Genomic DNA, 17,878 nt, shown 5'->3' with positions numbered 1-17,878 from the left:
CAATAAAAGAAAGAAAAACCAAAGTTCACAGAGGGTAAGTTCTCACACACATACACACTAAGGCCCGCTGCCCAAAACTCTACAGCTCACAGCTCTGGCAAACATGGGGAAAATGGCAGGGGGTGTGGCAGTTTAGGATGGCAGCCTATATGCCGTGGCTGACGAGCTGGAACACACCTCAGCTGCGGCTCATGAGGCAGACCTGCAACACAAGAAAAAGGAGAAAAACAACTCATCTACAGAGGGAGAGCCACTAGAGGTCAGCGACCGTAACACCCCCCCACATAAAATATCACATACAGTAAACAGACACCTTTAACAACTGCCACCAGGTCCGTTACTGGGGTTAAGGGGTTAATACTGGGTCCTGGACAGTGCGTCAGCCACCACGTTGTCCACACCTCTCTGATGTCGGATGTCTATGTTATACTCCTGAGCAAGCAACGCCCATCTCATCAATCTTTGGTTATGATTGTACATGTGCTTTAGGAATACCAGAGGGTTATGGTCAGTATAAACCATGACAGGGGTGGTGGTTGACCCCACGTACACGTCGAAATGCTGCAGAGCAAGCAACATGGCCAGGGTTTCCTTCTCAATGGTGGAATAGTTGAGTTGATGAGGCTTGAACTTAGCTGAGAAGTAGGAAACCGGGTGACTGATGCCATCAACTCCATCCTGCAACAGTACTGCTCCAGCGCCCGTAGCGCTTGCATCCACTTCTAGCTTGAAGGCCTTGCTGAAGTCGGGAGCAGCCAGTACAGGGGCACTGCAAAGGAGAGACTTGGCACAGTCAAATGCATGTTGGCACTCAGCAGTCCATACGAAGGGTTCCTTTGGACTGCACAGACGAGTCAGGGGAGCCACCACTGTTGAAAAGTTCCGGCAGAAACATCTGTAGTAGCCCACCAGACCCAAGAAGCGTCTGAGCTCCCGTCTGGTGGTGGGCACCGGGTAGCTCAGTACGGCCTCCACCTTTGCATTCACGGGGCGCACCTGGCCATGTCCCACTTGTTTTCCGAGGTATGTCACTACCGCCTTGGCAAATTCACACTTTGCCAGGTTCAGAGTTAGGGAAGCCTGGGTTAAACGAGCAAAAACATCCCTCAGAGTACCCACGTGATCAGTCCAGCAAGAAGAATATACCACAATGTCATCCAAATACACATTACAACTGTGAATGTCTGCTAACACAAGGTTCATAAGTCGTTGGAAAGTGGCTGGTGCATTCCGCATGCCAAACGCCATCACTGTGTACTGCAAGAAATAGTCTGGAGTAACAAATGCTGAAATATCAGAGGCTCTGCTAGTTAGAGGAACCTGCCAGTACCCTTTTAACAGATCTAGCTTTGTTATGTAGGTGGCGGCTCCAATACTGTCTATGCAGTCTTCCATGCGAGGCAATGGGTATGAGTCAGGGACTGTGACTGCATTTACTCTCCTAAAATCAGTACAAAAACGAGGAGAACCATCTGACTTTGGTGTCAGCAGACATGGAGAGCTCCAAGAGCTATGGCTAGGTATCGCCAAACCATTTCCAAGCAGGTACTGTACCTCGTTTTTCATTAATTCCCTCTTGAGTGGGGGGCACCGGTATGCGTGTTGCTTAATAGGGCACGCATCACCCACGTCAATGTCGTGCTTTAACACTGGGGTTTTAGACGGTACATCCCCAAACAGACTAGGGTGCGCTTGGATCAGATCTTTCACATCGTCTCTCTCGTCATGAGGAAGATAGGAGAGGTACGTGTCTAAGGCACCAAGAACCTCTGAGTTTGCAAGCCTACCGCTCTGCTGACCTTCACTACCCTTCACCAAACCATCATCATGGTTTATGGGCACAGAAATGAGTGAGATGGAGCCCTCGCGATCGTCTTCCCTAGAGTGAAACAGTTTCAGCATGTTTATATGGCAGAGCCGTGTTTTACGCCTCCTATCCGGAGTGCGAACGATGTAGTCTGTGTCATTGACTTTGCTCTCTACCACATATGGTCCCGCAAATTGGGCTGACAGAGACGGACCAGATGTGGGCACCAACACGAGTACCTGATCACCAGGTTTAAAAGAACGCTGCACTGCCTTCCGGTCATACTGCCGCTTCATTTTCCCTTGGGCTGCTGACAGAGACTTCTTAGCTATTGCACAAGCATGGTACAAACGTTCCCGACACTGCGTGACAAACTCAAGCACATTTGATTGCGGCTGCACATCAGACAAAAACTGTTCTTTCAGGGCTTTTAGAGGCCCCCTCACACTGTGCCCAAAAACTAATTCAGCAGGGCTGAAACCAAGGGACTCCTGTTTTGCTTCACGAGCTGCAAACAGCAGGAATGGCAGTCCCTCATCCCAGTTCTTGTCAGTCACCAGACAATATTTTCGCATCATCAACTTGATGGTCTGGTGCCATCTTTCTAGTGCACCTTGTGACTGGGGATGGTAAGGGCTGGAAGGGATGTGTCTGATACCAAGTGATTGTAATGTCTGCTTGAACAGTTTTGACTGGAAATTGCTGCCTTGGTCGGTCTGAACAATTCTAGGCAGACCGAATGTTGAAAAGAATTTAAGTAGAGCCTTAATCACAGTGGGAGCGGTGATTTTTCGAAGTGGTATGGCTTCAGGAAAACGGGTTGTGGCACACATGATTGTCAAGAGGAACTGATTACCCGTTTTTGTTCTGGGTAGAGGACCCACACAGTCCACTAAAACACGCTCAAAAGGCTCCCCAACTACTGGGATGGGTTTAAGAGGAGCAGGTGGCACTGTCTGATTAGGTTTACCCACAATTTGGCAAACCTGGCATGTTTTGCAGAACTTGGCAACGTCTTTCTTCAGACCTGGCCAGAAAAAGTGCTGAAGAACGCGGTCATAGGTTTTAGTAATACCTAAATGACCTGACCATGGGTGTTCATGCGCAAGCTGCAATATGCCACCCCGGTAATCCCTAGGAATGACTATTTGGCGTACCACCCCCCAACCCTCATCACCTCCTTCCTGCTGTAATGCAGGTCTTGAGACCCATTTTCTTACCAGTAACCCATCCTCAAGATAAAACCTGTGTGCCTTTTTATTGTTTGCTAACTCGCTTACCTCTTTAAAACAGTTAGTGAGTGACTCATCCTTTTCCTGAGCCTGGCTCAAACACTCACGTGAGACCGGCAAAGGAAGAACCTCAGACAGAGTAGCCAGACCCTGTTCATCGAGCGCTGGTTTAGAAGGGCTAGCAGCTGGCTCTCTGTCCCCAGTTAGAACAGATCCAAGAACAGTCTCACTTAGGTTCACTTCCTCCAGCTTCCGAGCTTGCGACCTGGTAAGAACACTGACAGAAAACACATCAGGGTGGGATTTCAACAGCTCGTCCTCTTCCGGGATACAGCTGGGTTTATCCACCACCTCAGGAACAGGGAGTACTTTGTCCCCAGCAATATCATTTCCCATTATAAACTCAATACCCTGGATAGGAAATGAGTTTCTTACTGCAACCTTGAACAAACCAGAGGCTAACCTCGACTGCACATGAACACAATGTAGTGGTGCAGGTATGTAGGCCATCCCAATACCTTGCACTATTGTACTAGCGTTACAAGATGACTCATCACTGACTGGCAAAACGTCGGCCAATAGAAATGACTGCGAGCCCCCCGTGTCCCTCAGCATTCTCACGGGCTTTTGATCCCCAGGAAACCCTGTTAAGGAGACAAAGCCATCGAAAATGAAGGGTTTAAAACACTTATCAGGTTCACTCATGGTCACATGGGGGGGGGAGCTCAGCGACTTGACTAGGCCAACCCCTTTGGCTTGTTTTAATTGCTGGGGCACTTGTTTACGTTTAAGAGCCAAACACTCAGAAACTATATGCCCCACTTTGTGACAGTAGAAACATTGTCTATCAGACTTTGAACCCAAGGAACCCCTATGTTGTTGAGGCTTTGTGTCCTTTTCCAGTCGTTCACGATAGTGTGATTCGGATTTACCCACAAACACGCTTTTGTGCGTTAAAGCAAATTCTTCTGCCAGGACAGCTGCCTCCTGCAAAGTGGCCACTTTTTGTTCATTCAGGTACAGCACTGTACGATCAGGAACACAGTTTTTGAATTCCTCCAACAACACCAGTTCACGCAATGCGTTGAACTCTGACACTTTGCTTGCTTGACACCACCTATCAAATAGTGTCCCTTTTTCCCTTGCGAACTCAAGGAATGTTTGAGCAGCGGATTTCCTCAGGGTCCTGAAACGCTGCCTGTAGGCTTCAGGCACCAACTCATAGGCTCTGAGTATAGCGCTTTTGACATTGTCATACACAAGACTGTCCTCGATAGTGAGAGCTGCGCATACTTCCTGTGCCTTACGAATTAATTTGCACTGAAGCAAAAGGGACCAAACCTCCTTGGGCCAATGTAACGCCATAGCAATGCGCTCAAACGCATTAAAATAGGCCTCCACCTCAGTCTCCCTGAATGGTGGAACTAGGGCAATGTTTTTGCCCACATCAAATGCCGGAGGTGCAGGAGCAGGGAGAGAATTATCTGAAGGATTGCTATTGTTGTCTTCATCCTTCACTGTAGGTGGAGCAGAAGGCTCAGGAGACAATTTGTTAGCTTGCAACTCCAGTTGACGCAACCTAATAGATGTCTCAGCTTCTAGCTCCCGACACTTCAACTTGAACTCAAGCTCATCCTTACGTTCCCTTTCTTTGGCCTCAAGTTCAAGACGAACTAAACGTACCTTTACGCGTGCACTAACACTGGGATTACTAGATTCGACAGAGAAGGGCTCAAACCGTGGAAGAGAGGTTGGTGGCTTTCCCTCACCTGGTCTGACCACCGTAGGTGTCCCCGCCCCCTCCTCAGCACAAACCTGAGGATGACCAGAGGTTTCGAGGAGTGACGCGGCATCCCCCGAGTCCACCTCTAAGGGGAACACGCCTTGCCCAACCAACCCACTGACAACAAGAGTCTTTAACTCGCTCTTCTTCATGGACTTGGCCACAAGGATGTCATAATGCGCGGCAACAGCACACAAATCCTCCTTCCGACATGCATCAAGCTGGTCCAATGCAGGCCTAGCTATAAAATCACCCAGGCTAAACTGTGCCATAACCCAAACAATCCCGGACGAGCCCCCACTTATGGAAGAAAGCAGTCTTACATATTTGTTTAATATGTGCGTTGAAGGACATGTCCTGGTCAAAAATGACTCCAAGGTTCCTCACAGCGTTACTGGAGGCCAAGGTAATGCCATCCAGAGTAAGAATCTGATTAGATACCATATTTCTAAGATTTTCAGGGCCGAGTACTTTTGCGGAGAGTAAAGGCACCCTCTGTTTGCGAGGTGCCCCTGCTGCTTGCCACACAGGAAGGAGAGAGCGGGGCGGCATTCTCTGGCTGGAGCGGCATCTAATAACCAGCTCACAAAACTAAACTGAAATAAACCAACAAACTAGGGCTGTCAACGTTAATGCTGTCATCATGTCATCATCAAAGTGAGATCTCGAGGGAGAACAAAGGGAAGCGGCGGCGGCCTAGAGGGAAGCGAGCCGGCGTCAGGAACAGGCTGAGAGCTCGTGCACACCGCACACCTCTGCCTAGCATCCTGCTCGCCAACGTCCAGTCACTGGAGAACAAGCTTGACGACCTCAGGGCCAGGATAAAGTTCCAGAGAGACATTCGGGACTGCAATCTCCTCTGCTTCACCGAGACATGGCTGAACCCAGCGGTGCCGGACCACGCCATCCAGCCGGCCGAGTTCTTCTCGGTTCACCGCATGGACAGGACACGGGACTCGCGGAAGTCAAGGGGAGGCGGCGTGTGTTTAATGGTGAACAACAACTGGTGCAACAGTGCGAACGTTGTTCCTCTCACACGCTCCTGCACACCAAATCTGGAACTACTGTCCATCATGTGTCGTCCTTTTTATCTACCTCGGGAATTTACATCGGTCATTGTAAGTGCCGTTTATATTCCACCACAAGCGGACACGGTCACCGCCTTATGAGAGCTGCATGAGGCACTCACACAGCACCAGACACAACACCGGGACGCTGCGCTTATTGTGACGGGGGACTTTAATAGCGCCAACCTCAAACGCGCAGCGCCGAACTTTTATCAACACATCACCTGCCCCACCAGGGGTGAAAGGACACTGGACCACTGCTACACTACGGTCAAGGACGGCTACAAGGCACAATCCCGCCCCCCGTTTGGCAAATCTGATCACGCCGCCATCTTCCTCATGCCAAAATACAAACAAAGGCTGAAACAGGAAGTTCCGGTTCAGAGGAAGGTCGCGCGCTGGACGGATCAATCGGTGGCCGCGTTACAGGACGCACTCGATGACGCAGACTGGGGCATGTTCAGAAACAGCTCCGACGATGACGTCAACGTGTTTACGGAAGCGGTTGTGGGATTCATCGGGAAACTAGCGGATGATACCGTGGAGACAAAGACTATCACAACGTTTCCCAACCAGAAGCCGTGGGTGGATAAAACCATCCGCGACGCTCTGAGATCCCGCACCGCTGCCTACAACACGGGACTCACAACGGGGGACATGGACCCGTACAAAGCCGTGTCATATAACGTGCGGAGGGCGGTGAAAGAGGCGAAGCAGCGCTACGGGAGGAAACTAGAGTCACAACTCCAACAGAGTGACTCTAGGAGCCTGTGGCGGGGACTAAGGACAATAACGGACTATAAAGCACCAACAACCGGTATGACGAACGCGGCCGTGACTTTGGCAGACGAGCTGAACACTTTCTATGCTCGCTTCGAGGCTGCAGCTAAGGTCTCCAACAATGCTAGTGTTAGCGGCGCTAACGGCTGCAGACAGGAAGATACTGCCAGCACCAGAAACGTGCTCGTCATCTCCGAGCATGAAGTAAGGAGAGCCTTCAAGAGAGTGAACACCAGGAAAGCAGCAGGACCAGACGGCATCCCAGGTCGTATCCTAAGAGACTGCGCATACCAGCTAGCTCCTGTGTTCACTGAGATATTCAACATCTCTTTATCTCAGTCGGTGATCCCCACATGCTTCAAAGAGTCCATCATTGTTCCTGTCCCGAAGAAACCCCACCCTGCTTCTCTCAATGACTATCGCCCTGTAGCCCTCACCTCAGTAGTGATGAAGTGCTTTGAACGCCTGGTCAGAGACTTCATCATTTCTTCACTACCAGACACACTGGACCCACTACAGTTCGCTTACCGTCCAAATCGTTCCACAGACGATGCCATCTCTCATCTCCTCCACACATCACTCACTCACTTGGACACTAGAAGGGGGAATTATGTTAAAATGCTCTTCATAGACTACAGCTCTGCATTTAATACCATAATTCCCTCCACACTCACCACCAAGCTGGAGCATCTGGGACTCAGCTCATCTATGTGTCAGTGGATCTCCAACTTCCTAACTGGCAGACCACAGGCAGTAAGGATGGGCGGACATGTCTCAGCCTCCACCACTCTCAGCACTGGAGCCCCCCAGGGGTGTGTTCTGAGCCCCCTGCTGTACTCTTTGTACACATATGACTGTGTGGCCACTACCAACTCCACCACCATCATCAAGTTTGCTGACGACACCGTCGTGGTGGGCCTGATCTCTGATAACAACGAGACGGCCTACGTGAAGGAGATTAGGAATCTGGAGAACTGGTGCCAGAGGAACAACCTCCTTCTAAACGTCAGTAAGACAAAGGAGCTGATAGTGGACTTCAGCACTAAGCAGGAGAGGAACTACCAGACCCCCGTCATCAACGAGTGCCCAGTGGAGAGAGTGGACAGCTTCAAATACCTCGGAGTTCACATCACGCAGGACCTGTCATGGTCCTGTCACATCAACACCGTGGTGAAAAAGGCCCGACAGCGTCTCTACCACCTCAGACGCTTGAGAGACTTCCAACTGCCCTCCAAGGTGCTCAGGAACTTTTACTCGTGCACCATAGAGAGCATCCTGGCGGGAAACATCTTAACCTGGTTCGGGAACAGCACCATGCAGGACAGACGAGCTCTACAGAGGGTTGTGCGGTCAGCTGAGCGCACCATCCGCTCCGAGCTCCCTGACCTGCACTCAATCTACAGCAGGCGGTGCTGGACCAAGGCCAGGAAGATCGTGAAGGACCTCAGCCATCCCAACAACAGACTGTTCTCTCTGTTGAGGTCAGGAAAGCGATTCCGCTCCCTGAAGACCAACACAGAGAGACTGAGGAGGAGCTTCTTCCCGCAGGCGATACGGTCTCTCAATCACACCACCACACAGTACTGACCCACACATATGGTTCTTACACACACACTGGACTTTCTGGACTTTGTTTTTGCACAACACTGGTCACTATATTCTTCATTTCCAGTTAATACTGGTACAGCTGCTGTTATTGTGTATATATTTATTTATACTTAGATTTCTTCATACATTCTTATATAGTTCTATATTGTGTATTGTGTATTTTGTTGTACAGTTATTTTATTTTCAACTTTAATTTATATATTTTATCTTATTCTTCCCAGTTAAATTTACCCTTCATTCTAATTTGTGTTGTACAGTTATTTCATTTTTAACCTTAATTTATATTTTATTCCTTCCTAGTTAAATTTACCCTTTTTAATTTTTCATATTTATTTCCTATCTTATTCATAGCCTTTTCCTTTTTTGTTTTCTTTAGGTCACGAGCAGTTGTCCAAGCATTTCACTACATATCGTACTGTGTATGACTGTGTACGTGACAAATAAAATTTGAATTTGAATTTGAATTTGAATGATTAACGCGATTACAATTTTTAACACAATTAAACCATTTGGAGCGCAGAATGACTCAAAATCTCTGAAATGTCTCTGTCAACGCATTTCAGGCAGTTTGTCCAAAGTTTGTCCCTTCTGTGCTGCAGATAGGTTGATTGCGTTAAAAATTGTAATCACATTAACGTGTTAACATTGACAGCCCTACAACAAACACAAACACTGAAGACATTATGATACAGACTTATAATTTGCATTAATGTGTTTTCTAAATTCTATCACACACATATAATTGAAAAGTGAGCACGAGGGCCCTCGCTGCGCCTGCTGCTGCTGCTGAAGTCTCACACACAACCTGTCAACAGGGGAGGGGCGGGCTGCTTCCAAATAGACCACATTTCATTCATAATGCTGTAAATGCAAGCCCATTATGTATCAATTATTTTTCCTGGGTTGTGTGAAATCCCAGAAAAAAAGAAACCCTATACAAGGTGTAGGCCTATTAGTCTATTAGTGTATGTTGTGGGGTTGGGTGTTGATACTGGAGTGCAAAATCACTGATGAAAGATGGACAAGAAAAGGTCAAAGCAATCAGGTCCTCAGTTTAGAAAAAAGAGAAAAGAAGAGGAGAAACGGGCAAAAGATGCAGGTAAACAGATGAGTCTTTGAGAGGGAGTGTTCAACCAGGGCACCAAACAGGCTAGGACCGCGCCTGCGTAGGGTAGGAGGTCTCCCTTGCATGGATGGAGCTATAGTTGATTGTGGTGGTTAAGGTGTAACACTTCACCAGCCTAAATAACAAGAACCATAACTGTGTAACTATTTGAAAATGTAATATAGTGAAAGTGGTACAGTAGCTGCAGGATCACTAGGGGCCTGAGTCAGAGCCTGCTCCAGGCATTATTTGTGTAATATTCCCCCACATGCTTTCTCTGCTAAAAATAATCCAACCTCTAAGAACCCCAAAGAACCATAAATTTCATAACCATCCAGCAGGCTCATAATAAATATTTTCCTATGAAATATTTTGTGGTAGTTGAATTACAGAGCACGTTTTTCCTTGAACTCGTTACAGTCTGGCTCCGAGAAAGCAGAAAAACAAAAACATGAAGGATCGATCATGACCTTTGCACAGTACTTTATATTGCAGCTCACTCATTGTCCTGACAATACAGATCTGACTTATGTTCAAATTTGTCTATAATGCTCAAACCAGGGTTGCCTGAAATTTATAATGACAATTCAGGTAATTTAGTCAAAACTTAATAGATTTAAGTTTCACAAGTGTGTAAAACTCACTACAACCCTGTTTGTGAGTGGTTGTGCATGGGAACATTGAATATGAAACAAAGTATTGGCTGGTGTGGCAAAAGGATATATAGAACTTTCCCATTTACTCTGTGGCTGTCATGGTTGCATTGTGTGTTAGTTTGGCTTGTTTCAACAACTGAATGCAGAGATTTAAAGTACTTAGAATCTATACTTCGGACAGAAACGAAGTACTGTACCTGTTAAGCAGGTTACACATTTTTGGAAAGTGGGTTCTGCTCCTTCACAGAGAGGTTTCCCTTGATAACATACAGGACACAGCATGCACGTTAAATAACACACACACAAAGTTGTGTTTTCATATCTTGTTGGGGACATCTAATTCACATAATGCTTTCCTTACCCACCTACCTTAACCCTAACCATCAACAATGAATGCCTAACCCTAACCTAACTGTAGCCCTGACACTAAAACCACATAGTCCCCACAGATATATAAACATGGTACACACACACACACTCATCCATGAGTGTGTTTTAACCACAAACACACTCAGGTCATTTAGTTCAAAGAAGCTTTGAGTCACATTTGTTTGTTGACTCAGGTCCCATTGTGTCTATTGTTACATTCGTGTCAGGAAAAAAGTTGACTCCTGCTTTTTCTCCTCACTACAAGCTGAGAAGTCTTGTGCAAGTCCTGTTTATATCAAGGTTAGCCGCTATTGCCACATAGGTTTTGTCACTAAGTTCAGTAAAATTCCAGGAGGCTCAGTCATGTATGAAAAATGAGTGCCAATTGCAACTTGATTCAATGGATTTGGAATTGTGTAGACATGACCGATTTAGAGTATAAACCATTTCTTAATGTCCTATCTTATACCTGGAAATGTCTGTGTAAGGCATCAGACCAATGGCTCGATGCAGTTTTTGCTGTGGGTCACATTCACTGAGCTAGAAAGATGGGAACTGTAGATTTTGTTCTGAGCTGATATTAATTCTGCAGTGCGATCTCTGCATTATAAATTGGTGCTTTTAATTACAAAGAAAAGGTGAACTACTAACTGGGAATTGCGTAATTGGAAACCCATCTGCAGAAGAAGCTTATAACAGATATCGACTTGCACTTGGGGACTTCAGTGTGTCACAGAGTGATAAAAGAGCAGGAGAGGTGAAGAATAGGCCAACATTTAAAAGACAAGACAGAGTTGACACAATTTGAAAGGGATTTGGCTTCTAGCTAAGAGTCTTTTCTTTTCTTTTCTTTTTTTTACTATTATGTGGTTACATATTTACATTGTTCATTTGAAGTCTATAATTTTTCTATAAACATACTGCAGCAGTAATAAATACTCCAACAGTAGCACATTGATTCCTAAGTGGTTTTTGAAGAAAGAAATAATCTAGGAAAATAAATTCATGTTAACATTGTATCTGTTTTGTTTATTTATAAGTGAGCAGCAGAGCACATGATGTACTGAACATAAAACGCATATTATTAGCTAAACAGGTCCAGATTTGTGCCCAGCAGTGTTGGGACTAACACGTTATTAAGTAACGCGTTACAGTGACTATGTTATTATTGTGGTAACAAGCACGGTAACTAGTTATTATGCCAAAACCAGGAACGCGTTACTCGTTACTGGGATTTAGATAGGCTCGTTACTCGTTACTTCGTGTGGTGGCTATCGCGGAGCTTCCACAGATTCAATAACATTAGCAAGTGGTGGAGGCCAGCAGGTGGATGAAGGAAAAGGGAGGCAAGAGGAGAGACCCGAAGCAGCCACTGGTCCGAGAGTGTCAGGTGAACTGAACTCCAGGTAAGAAGTTATGACCTGCAGTGTATCTGAGTCACATATAAATCAAGTTTAGGGCGAGTTTATTTTCGTTATGCTGACTTTTTCGTACTGCGTGCTAGCTAGCATGACGGAGTTTCTATACAGCTGGGTGGTGCTATGTTACTGATGTTGAACTTTATTTTGTTCGTAGGTTAATTATTAGAGTTGCCAACCGTCCCGTAAAAAACAGAATCGTCTGGTATTCAGAGAAAATATTACGGGTTTCGTATTGAGGTGAAAAGGAACATTTTGTCCCGGACTTCAGCTACAATGAAAAAGACACAAAGCTGCCTCTTCTCCTCTCATTTTCTCCCCTCCCTCCCTCTCCTGTTTCTACTTCAGTCATGAAACTGATCAATGATCAGCTGATCGTCTCTCTTGTTTGTTTATCGCCCACTTTGCTCCAGAAACAGGAAACCAGCGGATGTCGCGCTAAACAACAGCAGCACGTTTAAGCTTGATCAGCTGTTGTTAGAATTTATTTAATATTAATTTCTAGTATCAGCTGATGTTTGCTGGAGCCACAGCTGTAAAGCTGCTGGTCATGATATGGTTTGGTTATCTGGTGAGAGGGAAACATGAAGATGAAACCAGGAGATGTCCTTACTGAACCATCAGAGCTGAGCAGGTGATGGAGAAACAGGTTTACCTTTTAGGTGACATGGATGAGTTGAAGGGAAGTTATGAACTGTTTCTGAGAGACAAATAACACCAGGATCCTTTTCTAAGTAGCTGACAGCTGGTAACTGTGCAGGGGCGGGTCTAGCAAAGTGTTGCCAGGGGTCCATGTAGGGCATTAACAGGGAGAGGGGGGCACAAAGACATACTTTTCTTTCTTATTCTCATTTAAAATGTCTCACTTTTAAAAAATAATTATCTGAATCTTAGAACAAACAATTGATAGATTGATGCATATATACCATCAGAACAGTGAACATCACTGTCACAACAGTGTTTGTTTTCATTCAAAGGCTTTATGATTTTTCCTATAATGGTGGGCCGGTCTCTAGTCAAAACGCCTGGGACGATTTTCTGTCCCAGTCCAGCCCTGTATGCAGCTCATCTGCAGTCTGGTGTTACCTACATCTTCCTATTCAGAAGGCAGAATTTCCGAGTTCTGAGCTGGGCTATATCATACCGTTTACGGTAATACCGGTATAATTTTGGGCAACAATAGGAAAATGACATATCGCGATAGAATATGGGTAAAATGCGCATGCGCAGTGCCTTTGTTTACATACGCACATGGCGGCGACGCAGAATGAGAAGAGCGAAAGTGGATCGATGAATGAAACGGATGAACCAGAACTGGTTTGTAAAAATGCTGCAACTTCACTGGTGTGGAACTGGTTTAGCTTTCGTCCGTCAGATACACAACAAAGCACTATTTTTGGTAGCGCATGCTAGCGGGCCGTCGTTATTACCGTGTTGTTTGGAAAATACGGGGCACTTAAAATCAATCCTTTGATTTCTCTGAAAGTCGACAGAGCCCCTTATAATCCCGTGTGCCTTATGTATGAACTCTGGTTGTGTTTACTGACCTCGAAACGATTTTATGTGCACGGCGCTCGAAAATCTGTCAGATGTTTCAGTACGACTTTGCTAAGCTACGAAGCCGCACCGCTTGATAGATTGTCGGAGCATTACGGCTATTGTAGGCGGAGCCTCGCAGAGTGATACGTACTGTGCTTCAACATAATGTTACCGTATTGTGTGTGTGTAACCTCTTTTTAAGTTCTGTGGATATTATACATGGTTATGCTGAGGATATGTCGGCCAGTTTCCACTGGAAATGCCTTTTGGTTAAACTGTCAGCAAGGAATTAGCACTGTTACATTTTTATATAACTTTTATGCACATAAAAAACAGCTGCTTGTTTAAGTGAAAATACATTGATGGGTTTTTTTCACTAATAAAGTTGTGGAGTTGTAAAGTATTTTGTCTAGTGTCAATTATATCGTTATCGCAAATTTTCAAATGTATATCGTGATAAATATTTTTGGTCATATCGCCCTGCTCTAGTATCCAGTTACGGAAGCAACACATTAACAAGAGAATTCTGAGTAAAACCAAAGTTACTTTCCCTAGTAACTAGTTACTCTGAAAGTAACGAGTAACTTGAAGTAACTGAGTTACTTTTGATAGAAGTAACTAGTAATGTAACTAAGTTACTACTTTAAAGTAACTTACCCAACACTGGTGCCCAGTGAGTACACAGCAGCACTAATGGACCAGCATCCAGCCCCTTTGAGTGCAGATAATATAAATTGTATGACAATCTTCAAATTACATAACAGTGTGTGTGAACGGTGTTAGTGTCATCAAAAACATTTTGCAAAGATTTAATTAGCTTTGGTGAAATTATGAGCAGGCATTGGTGCTGTAGCTGCAGTCTCAGCTATATAACTTGAAATTTCTTTAAAGAAAATATGTTCACAATGTTTTTTTCTTCTGTTTTTCAGCTCCTGAAAAGCAAGTCCACAGTAAAAACTCTGTGACATAACTGTCTCTGGGGCCCGGGCAGATATTTTTTGGGGCCCCTCTCTGCCACATTGTACAGGAGCAATCACACCATCTTACATTCTCTCTCTCATTCTCTGTCTCACTTACATTCACACTGTAAGAGCATAAATAAGATATAGCAGTTGTCATCATTCATGCTTTTTATCAGCACCTCAGTCAGAGGTTGCGTGAACGGACACCTTTAGTTACTCTTATGCTCTTAAACTCACACAGTCTTCTTCAAATAGGCTACCACACGCCTAAAACAGGTTGAGTCTTGCTAACAAACTGATTTCTAGAATTCCTCATTCAACAGTCATTTCCAATTTACCAACTTGTCGACATATCGCATGCATGTAATAAAATACGAGTGCATATTTTCAACATGAACGGTGCAACGTTTTAGTCCTTTACAAAAACACAAAGTTTGCTACTGCTTGCCAATCAGAACTTTGTAACTTTGGGCCTTGCAACACTGCTCAGATCCGTACACCTGGTGGTATCTTCATCCTGCTCTCTTGTCTCTTTACATTTTTGAGAACCACTTTTTTGCTTTGGTTTGCTAAAAATCATTTTTAATGTCACCGCACCAACAACGTAGGCTGTGAGACACTTGCTGGAAATGAAATTGCTGCATAGTTGATGTCAACAGGTTCATGTGTATTTTGCAAGAATGGCAAGTACTGTATTTCCATGGCGTACCCAGTTCTAGACAACTTTTTAGAAACATTACCTATTTCAATCAAATTATTTAGATAATCTATTAAAGTAAAAATGAATAAAGGAATATTTGCAGGGCTAAAACTGATTTCATAAGAAAAATATATGCTGCTTAAACAAAGTTGGGCTTTTGGTTCAGAAGATAGAACCTAGCCCTAAAGATATTAATGTCCATTTTAAGGTATGGATATATGCATACTCTCTAATGTAGAAGGACTCTTGTTTCTTCTGGCTCCTGTGCCATTTTGGATGTTATGCCTTTGATCCATTTCACTCTCACTAGTTAATCAAAGACCAGTTAATCTGAAAAAATGGACAAAATGGCTCCACAGACGTTTTACTCGAAAGCCAGAGGTGGGGCATCATTTAAAACTTATATTTTCTCAAACATACAATCACCCAGAAAAGTTGTCAGAATCACACAGACAAAAAGTACATGCATATACTTATTTTTCACAAGTTACGCATCACAATTCACTCATTACATCTCTAGTCCAGCTTTGATCACACTTTACTCACGTTTCACTCATAAGTGGATGCACTGTGGGAAAAGTGCACAAAGTTCATATGGTGACAAGTGAAAACTTACAAGACTTTGTTCATACTGCAGCACCCGATGATCTGACCGGTCTCCTGCCATGGTTCTGCTCGAGATTTACAGGTCGCAAGTTAGAGAAAAGCTCAACAATGCTTTCGAATGAAACAATGCTGTGTTCTCAATAATTAAAGCATTAAGCTAACTTTACTTGTAAAGGAGATCACCAAGCAAACTTAAAGAGTGTGCGCTTGTTACAGTTTGATCCTTCTTTTTATAGCCTGAAGTTAGCCTCAAGATATAAAGACTGAGGCGGAGCTTTTTGGTTCGGTAGCTCAGGTGGGTGTGTCAGGCAAGCCATATGAATGGCTTACTTGTCATGGCTTTTTACTCACATTTCTTTTACATTTATCTTTAATTCTTCATTGTATTCACTTAAAAAAAATGTTATTTTGATATCTAGATTAATGTTTTTGTTCTACATACAATCACAAATTCATCCAAGGTCAAACAATATGAAAACATTTCATATTTAACCCTTCTGAGCTCTTTAATGACTTTTTTCTTTTACAGTTGTACGTGACGTATCTTCTTTGTCTTCTAGAATTATGCAACCAATATTTCTATTGTTCTAGCTTATGTAAGAAATGGGAACAATATATGGGGAACTACAAGATGTCTACCACCAATGTTTTTTTGTTTGGTTTTTTTTTTTGCTTGTTTTTTAAAATGTTTCTCAATCAAAAGTCACAAAAATGAATATGAAGTGGTATGAGTCTACATACTGTGGCTCAGTTGAAAAAGAACAAATATAGTCTATACTCGAGTGCCACTGTCTCTACATAGATTGTTTTATTGTGAGCACATAATGAACAAATGACTGATAAATGATCAGCCTCAGGTCAATCAGGTCCCACACTTGCAGACCCACTAACAGCTGCTGCTCCATTCACACTGTTAACAAATACTACCCCCCTCACCCACCTTGCTCACCTATCTGACCCATGGTCTGAGTAACCATCATCACTGAGGCCACTCACACACAGACTCAGACCAAGTCCTTTTGCACTGCTTCCAAGGACTTTCTAACCTGTTCTTCTAATGTGTGCCCTTGTCTTGTTTTGTTTATATTCCTCCTGTCTGTATATATCTATTTTGTTTATATTTATATATATATATCTCCTGTTTGATATTTATTCCTGCTATCTTACTATTTATATTTTATAGCTGCACAGTTGGTGTGGAGCACGCACAATAAGCAGGCATTCTATTTTATTCTATTCTATTTTTCCTCTTTTATTATTTTGTTCATTCACTCAGTAAAAAAAGTCAGTTGAAATGTAACCAGGTTAAAAACATGTTTCTCTTGGTGGCTTTAGGACATTCTTAACTCTATCCTAAAACAAATAAAAATTAAATAAATACATAAAATAAAATACATAAACAGAAGCTGAAATAGTGTGGTGACTCAAAAAGTAGACAATTAAATAAAACTAAAATAAACTAAAACAAAAATAAAATTACAAAAAAAATGGGGGGAAGTTGTGCTTCTTCCCTTAAGGCAAACACAGTTCAGGTTTGAGGAGACAGATGATTGGAAATGTAAACGGTGGGGAAAATAAAGGATAAAGCAGCAAAAGTGAGAGCAAGTTAGATAAATATGGATGAGCACATGTAATTAGAAAAAGCTGAAAAACATGAGCAAGCTAAAATAGAGAGAAAAATCTATGTGAGGCTGCAAGATGATTACTCAAGCCCCCCCAGGCCTAAGTCTACATCTTGCCCCATACTGTTGCAGAGAACCGCCATCAGCAACCCTCTTAAAAACAGAGGAACAAACACCTGTCATGGAGCCGACCATGACAGTGCATACGTTTAAGTGAATACTGAGATCCGAATGCAGACACGGTAGGAGATGGAACTAAGATTAAACAAAAGGCGAGCCGTTTATTTGGCTTGACAAAATGTGAACACAAAAACAAACCAAGAGCGAACTGGGCAAAACCTAACTTGACACCTAAACTGGGAGATAACTAAATACTAGGGGTGCAACGATACACAAAAATCACGGTTCAGTTTGATACTTTGGTTGGTTGGATTGATATTTTTTCGATACAAAAAAATGTTCATGCCTTTTTAATTTGTCATTTATTAAAATTATAAATATATATGTTAACTCAAAAGTACAGTTTTTAAATTTAATGTTGCTGAAACAACAAAGTCATAAAAAATAAATCTATCTGATGGAGAAATCCCTCATCTTTGGAAAAGAGAGTTTATTACAGAGAAA

At 43.7% G+C, this 17,878-nt stretch overlaps 1 protein-coding gene across 1 annotated transcript in view; it reads right to left on the bottom strand.

The window, feature by feature from the left end:
* Nucleotides 1–15,818, bottom strand: part of LOC146559030 (chloride channel protein 2-like) — a 68,664-nt gene extending 52,846 nt beyond the window's left edge. The window contains exons 1-2 of the mRNA XM_085244764.1: nt 15,800–15,818; nt 15,643–15,697 (exon numbers count right to left, since the gene is read on the bottom strand). Coding sequence (XP_085100890.1) covers nt 15,643–15,693 — 51 coding nt within the window. The 5' untranslated portion in view covers nt 15,694–15,697; nt 15,800–15,818. The remainder of the gene's footprint in view (nt 1–15,642; nt 15,698–15,799) is intronic.
* Nucleotides 15,819–17,878: the final 2,060 nt, after the last annotated feature.

Source organism: Mchenga conophoros, linkage group LG14, assembly GCF_057382185.1.
Source record: "Mchenga conophoros isolate Kocher_MC1m ecotype Shallow Benthic linkage group LG14, M_conophoros_male_GT1.1, whole genome shotgun sequence".
In the NCBI taxonomy this organism is placed as follows: domain Eukaryota; kingdom Metazoa; phylum Chordata; class Actinopteri; order Cichliformes; family Cichlidae; genus Mchenga; species Mchenga conophoros.
Note: the sequence above shows the minus strand (reverse complement) of the source record. Positions and strands in the feature narration are given on the sequence as shown.